The sequence below is a fragment of the Anneissia japonica genome, unplaced genomic scaffold (assembly GCF_011630105.1).
Source record: "Anneissia japonica isolate Jap-2015-1 unplaced genomic scaffold, ASM1163010v1 scaffold16662_len1167910_cov178, whole genome shotgun sequence".
In the NCBI taxonomy this organism is placed as follows: Eukaryota; Metazoa; Echinodermata; class Crinoidea; order Comatulida; family Comatulidae; genus Anneissia; species Anneissia japonica.
In genome coordinates this window covers 2,685-13,452 of record NW_022732216.1, presented here as the reverse complement: position 1 = coordinate 13,452, position 10,768 = coordinate 2,685, and the positions used below count along the sequence as shown (strand labels likewise).

The 10,768-nt window shown below is 35.2% G+C and overlaps 1 protein-coding gene across 2 annotated transcripts; it reads left to right on the top strand.

Moving 5' to 3' along the window:
• Positions 1 to 180: 180 nt before the first annotated feature.
• On the top strand, positions 181 to 4,160 carry LOC117115648 (fibropellin-3-like). 2 transcript variants are annotated; one of them, XM_033259537.1, is made up of 5 exons: positions 181 to 407; positions 1,029 to 1,101; positions 2,012 to 2,137; positions 2,626 to 2,830; positions 3,152 to 4,160. In XM_033259537.1, exons 1-5 carry the CDS (start codon positions 255 to 257, stop codon positions 3,195 to 3,197), a joined length of 603 nt encoding a protein of 200 aa, XP_033115428.1. In that variant the 5' UTR covers positions 181 to 254; the 3' UTR covers positions 3,198 to 4,160. The 2 variants fall into 2 exon arrangements, with proteins under 2 accessions (XP_033115428.1, XP_033115429.1); XM_033259538.1 differs by having other exon boundaries at positions 184 to 407; positions 2,015 to 2,137; positions 3,152 to 4,154.
• The last annotated feature ends 6,608 nt before the right edge of the window (positions 4,161 to 10,768 follow it).

Sequence of the window (10,768 nt, the reverse complement as noted above, 5' to 3'; positions counted from 1 at the left end):
GTACTAAAGTATTGCATTTTCGTCTGCACACTCTACTTTTCATTATTATCACAGTTGCCACTATTTAATATTATCACAATGTGGCCATATGGTCGCATTTCCTGGCTGCAGCATGATATCAGTGTTAACCCCTTGTGACCTAGGAATATATTGATCCCTGAAATAAGATCCAGTGTTAAATATGAAAATCATTATGTTTATCTCAAACATACGGCAAACCCTTATATCATTTCGGTAAAACCAATGGAATAATCATGAACCGAGGGGTCTTTATAACAATAGTTCTCATATTTGAAGCAACAATTGCCGATGTAGCTCAGAATATTCTAACTGACCGGCGTCTACGAGCTAAATATGAAATAGAAGAAAGGTCCCGCAATGCACTCCAACCGATTCATGACAGTCAGGTAAATTGCATTTACTTATTTGTTTGCATACACCGACAGAATTTGCAACTATAAATAATGTTTACAATGCCAAAGTTCTGTTTCTTTCTGGATTGTATTCATAACTGCAAAACTAATAGGCCTAACCGACCATGGAATTTAAAGTAAAGCCACTTAACCATCGATTATCATTCCCAAGGAATAGCATCACTCACCCTTCTTTTCTTTCCATTATGTAAACATGTGTAGAATAGGTTGCTGCAAAAACATCCAGAACTATAGCAGTCATCAACTCTATAAAGTGCGTACCTCTGCCATGTGCCTGGATCGACCAATACATAGGCGATTCCATTGATTTATTTTATTGCTCGAGGGTAAATTGTTAGAAAATCGAATTTTTGTGATTTGACCTTTGACAATTTCTTCCCAAAAGTTAATCATTTCTTTTTTAGATGTACCATTCCACTAAATCTTATGAATCTTGCTAACAGAAGTATTCAGAAATCTTGTTTACTTGAGAATTTTGTAAGTGATTCAGCACTTGTTTAATGTCATAAAAAAAAAGATCAACAATAAACAAAACCAGAATGTATTAAAAGTAGTTATCAGATTTATTTCCAAATCCTTATTGCTTCTTATTAGGAAATAACTCAAGTCACCATCGTACCAAAATCTCCTGAATCCACACTACAGGAAAACCTTACTAAAAACAAAGGCAAGGAAACTATCAAAGCAATTTTAATGTATAATAATGAGTGTAGAAAACATACATTGTCATAGGCATGGGTCTTCCAGGAAGTATGCCTACGGTAGGTTTTAAATCGACATGTGCAGTAACGACTGTTGTTAAACGCAAAGCATATGGTCCAGACAAGTTTCGGTACTGTATATCAAAATCCTGATGATGAAATTAGAGAAGCAATATGTGCATGAACAAGTGCAACACAAACCATCAGTTTTATTTGGTTGACGATTATTCCCTTAACATCAAAAAGTACGTCGTTATATTCAGGTATTATCACTATTACTCTTGTCATCATTGTTATTACTATTGTTATCATTGTTATTGTCAATGTTAATTATATTAATACTGTTCTGTTTTTATTATAATAATAACAATAATAATAATATTATTATTATTATTATTATTATTATTATTATTATTATTATTATTATTATGTTACTAGAACCTATCTTAAGGGGAACTTAGACAATGGAGAAATTAGAGAACAATGAAAAAAACGACGTTAAGGGAAAAATAACAACAGATATTCTCCTTAAGTCCGACTTAACGCACATTATTATTACAGTTTTTATAATTAATAATCATTATTATTATTACTATTTAGGGACCCTTTCTGAAAAAAGTCGTCGGGCTTAAGGGGTCATCCCATGTTTAATGCCTATAATGAAGGTACATTTAAGATGTTTTTCTGATTTTGTTTTTGATTTATTTTTATCACCATGACAATTTTTTGTCTTTTCTTTGTAATGATTTCATGGAAAGCAATAAATATGTCTTACTTACTTACTAACATGGATTTAATAGTCATATAATACTTTACGGTTCTGTATTTCGCAGAAGGTGGATGATTTAATTTCAATAAAATATCTTATTTTTAAAGCAGTTTGTGGGCTCCAAGGAACATGGATAAACAGCCACGGATCAGAATTTACCTTAAATGTGACAAAGGAAGGCCACTTGATCGGAAAATATATGACAGCAGTTGAAGCAACGGAAGGTGCCGCTGGTAGGTTTTCAGAGATGTATGTGCGCCTTATCCTATATTTGTCAAAATACACAATACTTATGAAAAGTAGAATTAATATTATTATAGATTCCAGGCTGTATTTTAAATATCAAAATAATAATTATGATAGAGAAGATTAAGAGGAGGAATATGATGAGGATTTACTGTTAAATTTTCTTCTGAATTTGTTAAAGCTAAAGACGTTACGCTGGTGATGGCAATGATTACGAAATCAACATAAAGAGTAAAAAGATAGCTCTTTAAGACTAACTGCGTAAACTAGCTTTTTTTTCGTTTTATTTCTAAAGCCCTGCCAAGACTATCAAATTTTATTTGAAAAAAAATATGGTGTATGTCCATACTATAGTCACGGTGTACTTATATGATGACATCACATCATGACCCATTTAGGCAAGTCACATTTTTTTTTATAAAATAAAATTTGATAGTCTAAACAGGGCTATTAATGGTTTCGGTTTTTTCACCAGGGCCAGGGTACGCTCACATTCTTGGGCATGCTTCTCCAGGGGGAAAACATCGTACCTTTGGATTTACGGTTAATTGGAATGAAGGGACTTCGACTACTAGCTGGACTGGTCAGTGCTTTGTCTGTGATGGGCAAGAGGTATTGAAAACTACCTGGATTCTTTCGAGTGAAGTGGCCACCTGCAATGAACACTGGTTGGCAAACAGGTGATCTTTCAAACGCACTAGACTATTTTAACGTATTCTTGAAAATGAGGGACTTCCGAATTTTAGACAAAACGTCCAAAAGAAACCAGGTGCGCTGAATCTCGAGAAGTCCAACTAGAAAAGAATCGCCCAATCCCCACCCCGCATACTTATATCCTCCAGTCTTGGGACGAAATCGTAATATGGATAGATCTATTGATATTTTGGTAGCTTGCTTAAGATAGTCCATGAAACACATTGTCCGTGGTACGAATTTTTGAAAACTAATATAGTTATATGAATAGTGATTAACCACGCCATTTTATTTTATTTTCTTTTTAGAGTTGGACAAGACGTGTTTACCCGCAGCGTCAAGCAAACACCATAAACAACTACATTAAAGTGTATAAACATCTAGTTAGAGTATTAAGCTTACTGTTAAACTTTTGACGACTATATAATACAATAGTTCATTTGCTATCATTAAGATAATATTCTTCGTACAATTTACAAATGCTTAAAATATAATTATATTATGTTCGGTATTTCCAGTTAACTACAATTTGTTTAAAGTAAATTGAAATACATATTAAAACTTAAAGACTGATAGTCTGCCCTGGAAGTTCTGATTTTATAAATAAATTTTCAGCTCATAATCCGTTCACCACAGATTATCAAATTTTAATTTATTTTATTTCATCTCACATCCAAACAATAGCGCAGAACTAAGTTCAATAAAACATTATTTACAAGCATCAAAAACTAGTGATGTCCAACTACGCATGCACTAGAGTGTGAAGCCTCAGTTGCTTTAATAGGAATTGAATTCCCAAAGAAGCCTCAATGGCCCATTTGTTAAAAGTGTCTGTATAGACAGGATGGTCTCGGGTTCAAATTCCGTTTTACACAACCATATATACTCGCACATTCCTCTTTAACGTTCAATGTATATCCTTTTTATTAACGTTCAACATATGTTATAATAACAAAACATATATCTATTATATCATTTTATTTCCCCGCCGGATCGCCTACATGCTCTTTTCCAATTTACTACGGTCGGCAACCCATCGGGTCGCAACCCAAGTTTGGGTCGTAAGTGAATTTTTAAGGGTTGTCAGATCGCGTCTTTGTCTCCTATGGAAGGCAATCGCCGCCAAAAATACAGTTACAAACGAACAACCTACTCGCAAAAACGTAACCTACTCGTAGAAACGTACAACCTACTCGCAGAAATGAACTACCTACTCGCAGAAGCGAACAACCTACTCGCAGAAATGAACAACCTACTCGCAGAAACCTACAACGCACACGCTGTAAAGGACAACGTTAGACTTGCACAGAAATGTACAACGTATTAGCAAAAACAGACAACAAAAGGCACTCACAGAAACGAACAACCTACTCACAGAAACAAACAACGTAGTCGCAGAAATGGATGCGCACAGCACACTCAGAAAAGGACAACGGAATCGTCCATTTCAAGATAGGTCAGCAAAATATCGCATCTTAAGGCTGAATGTAATTTTCTTCTTAAACATAGCCCTCTCTATAATGCTTGCCTCTCAATACATGAGAAGCTCGTTATTTTAAGCCATTTTGTCCTAAAACACCAATGGATAACAATTCTGGGGCTGTGTTACTGTTATGCAGGCAAAATGAAATAGGGTGCGCGGCAGGTGGGACATTAGGATAAGTTTGATCACCCAGTTGGTCAAAATTGCCTTTGCGTAGGGTTTGATAATCCCCCCTTATCGCGTCGAAGCGAATTCAATGGCTGGTCGTTGAAGCGTGCGAATTGTACAATTGCAAAATAGGGGTATTTAGTTTGTGTGAATGTAGATAAAGTTGTAGGTGCAAGCTCATAGTACTTTATAATAAACAAAAAGGTAATATTATTATTATACTTCAGTAGGTATACTTTTTTTTTAAACATTGTACAAATGTGCTTATTACAGATGCTTCTACCATGCACTTGCATGACCCATTGAAAATGGTATGGTCTGATTATCAGATCTGAAACCGGAGCTTCGCCGAGGAGAATATCGTCATTTATATACTGTCATAACTACTATATTTGTTATGTAAATACATTAAAAAATATATCTATGTGTTCACCTACACATGCACAAACTAAAAATCAAAATAATATTTAAAGATAATGCAAATAACATTCTAAATTTTAACTCCAAATTTAAGCTCCTTCTGCTCGACAATACGGTCGAAAACTCGTTCGCTATTCTAAAGCATTGGCTTCTAAACTGACTTGCTACTGATTGATTTTTACAAAAATAACAAGTCCGACGTCATTTATTAACCAATCAAATTGATTTTCACATATGTTGTAGGTAATAAATAAAGCTACATGTTGCCACAACAATGCCGAAAATCGGCGGAGCAACTACAAAAACTTCGGGCGGTTCACCACATTTCTGCTAAAACCGTAGGTTTTACAGGGAAAAATTAAAAAAAACCACGGTTACAAAATTAAAAAGTCCGACGAGATTTGGCAAAAAAATTAAAATTACGATTACTATAACTGTTATTAAATTTGAAATAGGATAAAAGAACAATGGCGAAAATCGGATAGGTAGAAGTAAAGTTATGAAGAGAAATGTGTGAAAAAATAGCGAAAACAGCTGAAAATCGAACGTTTCGAATTAAATTTAAATTCGCAACGATCAAACTTATCATAATGTGGACAAGGAGAATCAGAAAGCTATATATTTGCGCCTTAAAGAGGTAGTTCATTTGTTAGAAGTTGAAGGGGTTGATTCATCCGTCATTGCATCAAATCGATGCTATATGTAGGGAGTGAATACATTTAAGTGTACCCCTTGAAATTGTATATTTAATTGCTGAAGCGGCAAGAGTTTTAAAAGAAGAAAATCAGCAGCGGCTTGAAAGTGAAGATCCTCCTACTACAGGTGTTTTCGGATATAGGGCCAGACCAACATCTACAAATTCGCTTCGCTTTGTTTTTTAAGAATATTTCCAGAAAAAAAAATAATGTGACTTTTTAAATAATATAAAGTTCATGCCAGTGTTATAAAATTTATACGCGCGCACGATGTTTGTAACTCAACAACATGGCGTCATGCGCCTAGTGTGGCCAAATTCTGCGGATCTGCAAAGGCGTATACAGCTTTAGTCTACAAGAGATTGGGAGACCACAGTCGATGCTGAATGTATCCCTTACAAGCCTTTTGGGTGTAATGTTAATAGGGGCTTCAAAGTCTATAATATAATTATTATTTAGGTATAAAAGAAATTACAGCAACACTTTAAAAAAGGTTAAAGTTGTATACAATTTCATATCTCTTTGTACACACTGTGGACATCATCAGTCCATTCGTCTGATGAAAGTCCAGGACCAGTTTATCATAAAAGGGGCTTTTGTGGCGACAGTCGCAGAGGCCGCAATGGGGAAATTAGTTCCCCGAACCCCAGGATAAATTTAGTTTTATGTTTTAGCCACAGAGTATTTAGGCCCCGGGCCACTTGCAATTACAGCGCAGGACCCACGGCCCTTTAATCCGGCCCTGTGTCATGAAAGTTTTACGTATGGACGAAAGCTAGATATTAAATTTAAAACAAGTTATTCTTGCTGTCATTTATTTTATATTGTTTATAGCAGACTAACGCGGCTACACTTTTAAATCATCATGATGCCTACGTAGAACTGTCCCTATACTGTATATTACAGTACTTTGAATAACAGATACGACAGTACTTATAGAATATCTGCTTCAATGAATAATTAAAAAATAATACTTTGGTAGTAGTGTTACCACATGGTGGTTTGAAATTGTTTCAGAAAATGACTTTCCCCTACCGTTAGTGATGGTGTGCGAGATGCCACCACCGGGGTTAGTACCTTGACCCCGCAGCAAATCCGCAGCTTGATTTAGAAGCCTTCCGGCCTCCTTCAGTGAATTGTTATCCATCGGTGTTTTGGGAGAAAATGGCTTAAAATAATTAGCTTTTGTTATCGTGAGAGGCAAGTATTACAGAGGAGGCTATGCTTAGGAAGAAAATTACATTCAGCCTTAAGATGCGATATTTTGCTGACCTATCTTGAAATGGACGATTCCGTTGTCCTTTTCTGAGAGTGCTGTGCGCATCCATTTCTGCGACTACGTTGTTCGTTTCTGTGAGTGTCTTTTGTTATAAATCAACGATCATAAAAATCTTATCAGTAATACATATAATATTAAATATATTAATTATAATGATAAGAAACTTAAACGGATCTTTTGTACTAGTTCTAAATTGCATTCAAAGTTAATTAATTTTAAAAATCATTATGAATCATTTTAAATCTTTATTGATATCAGTACTGTGTTTAATATAATTTGGAATTAAAGAGAAATTAACAAGAAGCGATTTGTCTCCCTCTTTTTATATTTTGTTTATAACGCGTTTATTTATAGAAAGTCCACATATTTATTACGCACACTAAAGCATTTAACCTTATATGGTTACGAAGATTTTTACGCTTACGCACAACTGAGAAGTCACGCTTCGAATTTGCTTCGACACGCATATAATTTTTAAACGTATACTGGTAAACAATTTTAGAATTTTCTACTAAGCTAGCGAGGGATGCAAACCCTAGACTTGGGCATTTTTTCAATACAAAAATATTTTATCAACTTACAGTGGCGTAGAAAAGTTTTTTGATTGGCGTGTTAGCCAGTGTATAAACAGGCGCGGGGGATGGGCAGGGGGAAAACTTCCCCTCCCCTGACGGTTTTTACCTGGCTGACCAAGCCGTCGTACCGGGCTGGGTAATAAGAGAAAAGAAAGAGGAGAGATGGAGGGAATGAGAAAGATGAAAAAAAGAAAAGGAAAGAAAAAGAAAAAGAGAAGAGAAAAATAAAGACAAGAAAGGAAGATATCATAATGACCAGACTCACAACACCCTGCAACCCTTCTCCACTTCAAAAACTGTCATAACTCCTTTGATCTATGCTGCCCGATGGCTTAACCACTGGGGGACAAGGGGAAAATATCTATCTTTGAAAAATCTTCCCCACCCCTTTATAAATGCCCTTTTCATCCCTTGAAAGTGCCTAAAAAACCTCAAATTTCGCGCGCTTCGCGCGCATTTCTTGTTAGCATGGGTCAATTTCCTCTAAAAATTGCACATTTTAGGGAGTTTTGATCAATTCCAACGAAATTAGAATTAAAAACACCGGGGGACAAGGAAAAAATATCCATCTTTGGAAAATCTTTCCCCACCACTTGACAAATGCATCCTCTGAAAGTGCCTAGAATTCTTAAATTCTTTGCTCGCATTTCTTGTTACGGTAGGCCAATTTCCTCTATAAATTGCACATTTTAGGGAGTTTTCATCAATTCCGACGAAATTAGAATTAAAAACACAACAATATTTTGCATTTTTAGGGCCTTTTTAGGTTTATCCTTTTAAGTTATTTAAAAGAGAACTAGCAAAATGATTTTTTGTTCTAGAGGGGAATTTTGATATGCCATTTATAATATAATCAACCTTAAAATCGCTTTGTGGCAATTTCTTATGGAGTTATAGGTCATTATATACGATTTAATCGTGACGTCACTGGCGAAAAAAGTAACAAAAGATCGTGTAAATAAAACCGCGTAGGGTATCCGCCGCGTATAATCTTTGCGTGCATGCTGTAACCATAGCTGTAACTCTTCTGTTGACAACCGCTGATGCAGTTATAGGCCTATATGCAAGTTACAACAACCATGGTTACAGCATGGAGGTATTATTGAATAATACCTCCATGGTTACAGCTTGCACGTAAAGATCGTACGCAGCAAATACACTACGCAGCGCTATTTACACGATTTTTTTTATTACTTTTTCGCCAGTGACGTCACGGTAAAATCGTATATAGTGGCCTATAACTTCATAAACAATTGCCAAAAAACGATTTTAATGTTGATTCTATTATTAATGGCATATCAAAAATCTCCTCTAGAACAAAAAATCATTTTGCTAGTTCTCTTTTAAACACATAAGCCTAATAATAGTCCCAAACTCAAGAAAGACAAATTTAAGATAGATCGTTTTAACCAAAAAGAAGGGCCTCAATATGTATTGATGGTGAAAGAATATGTTTGTAATAAATAAAACCATGATGAAAATGCTTATATTTAGTTTCAAACACACTTGTGTGGCCTATATTATAAATAAGATAAGCCTTATGTCGTATTGTTTTTTACATGGGCAGTGGGGTGGGGTGGGGTGGGTATGGTAAATTACTAACCGGGAAAATAAATACCCACTCTGACCCAAGACCCCTGTTACGCGCCTGGTGTTGGCGCCAATGTGTGCCCTTGTGCGGACAGGGATGTGCCCCCCTCTGAAGCTGGAATTCTTGTTTTTGCAAAATAAATTGATGCAATTTGCTATTATAGGCCTAATCAATAAATTCCTCATCAACCGATATAAACTTAAAGCCCCATTCCCGGCAAAATTTCACTAAAAACTGACTTTTTTTAGAAAATATGCATTTGCATTACTCCAATTATTATAAATCATGGAAAAATATTGGCATGAATTTTAGTTTTACGCAAAAGAATAAAAAAAAATGAGAAATGCAGACTATTTCTCATAAAATATTACCATTTTCTCGACGAATTCATCGTTACTAGGCAAATTCAGAGGTTGTAGATCGCATTCACTGGAATACTCTCGCTTTTATTTATACTTTATACAGCAAAGATCTTATAAACACAAGATAGCGTTCTCCGCGATTTACGCGTAACAAATAGAAGCCTCGGTCAAGGTTCAAAAGTTTCCAATTTAGCAAGAGGGCGCTATTCATGCGCTATTATACCAAAGAGAAAAAGTAATCAGTTTTGGAAGAGGGCGTCCTATCTGTTGCCATTGATCTGAGATGGTTCCTGTTCTGCTGTTCACAGGATTGATACCCTAAAGGTAAAGTGGCGAGGTGTACGGTATGGTCAGAGCGGTCAAGGGTCAAAAGTTTCCAATTTAGCAAGAGGGCGCCATTCATGCCTTATTACAGAATTTGCAGGCGTAAATCGCGGAGAACGCTATCTTGTGTTTCTAAGATCTTTGTTATACAGTCAATAAAGTGCGCCCTCTCTAATGAGATTAGTTTTTGTACCTCGTATTTTGCACAATGCGGTCGTTAGGTTAGGCTGAGATATGTTTGTTTAAGTGTCAAAATCTCAGTCAGAATCAGTTTTTTAACAAATTTGAAATAATTTCTATGAAATATTATATTTCACAAGTGTCAATTATACTAGCAACAGAAAATATCATGTCGGCCGTTTTTATGTGTGATAACAGAACCTAAATCGAGGTAAGGCTAGGCCTAGCCTAGCAGCGTTGGATAGGCTAATGTTTTCGGCGCCTACGATATTTCTTCTCACGACCTATCGCAAAATCAAACTTGAAAAGTTCATCCGCATTTATTTTTTGTGTGGAACACAAAAAATCAAATTTCAGTCTTATTTTACATTTTTTTCATTCTTAGGATTGTCTAAATTCAGTTAAACAAGCAATTCCGTATTATATTTATAAATCTTTATAACATTATACAAAAATTAGATTTTTCTTAAAAACTGAAATTTTGCCGGGAATGGGGCTTTAAACATTCTTGGAATTGACATAACATTACTGATGTTGTACACACCCTTGAGTGTGAAATGTGGCTCTCTTTGCAAGCACATCTAACATCTAAGGAAAGAAGAGCTTAGATTGGTACCAGATAAAATAACTTTGTCATCAACATTAATACATTATGCTAATTTTATTTATTTATTTATTTTATTTTTATTTTCAATCTTTCGACAAAAACAGAAAAGTTGGACAGGGGTGCATCCTTCATCTTTGTAAGCGCATAAGACAGTGCAAATTATTTCTGTGACAGTCTTTTGAAGTGTGTAAAACTCCATTTTATCCCATACATAGTCAAAATATTGAGGGGGATGATACAA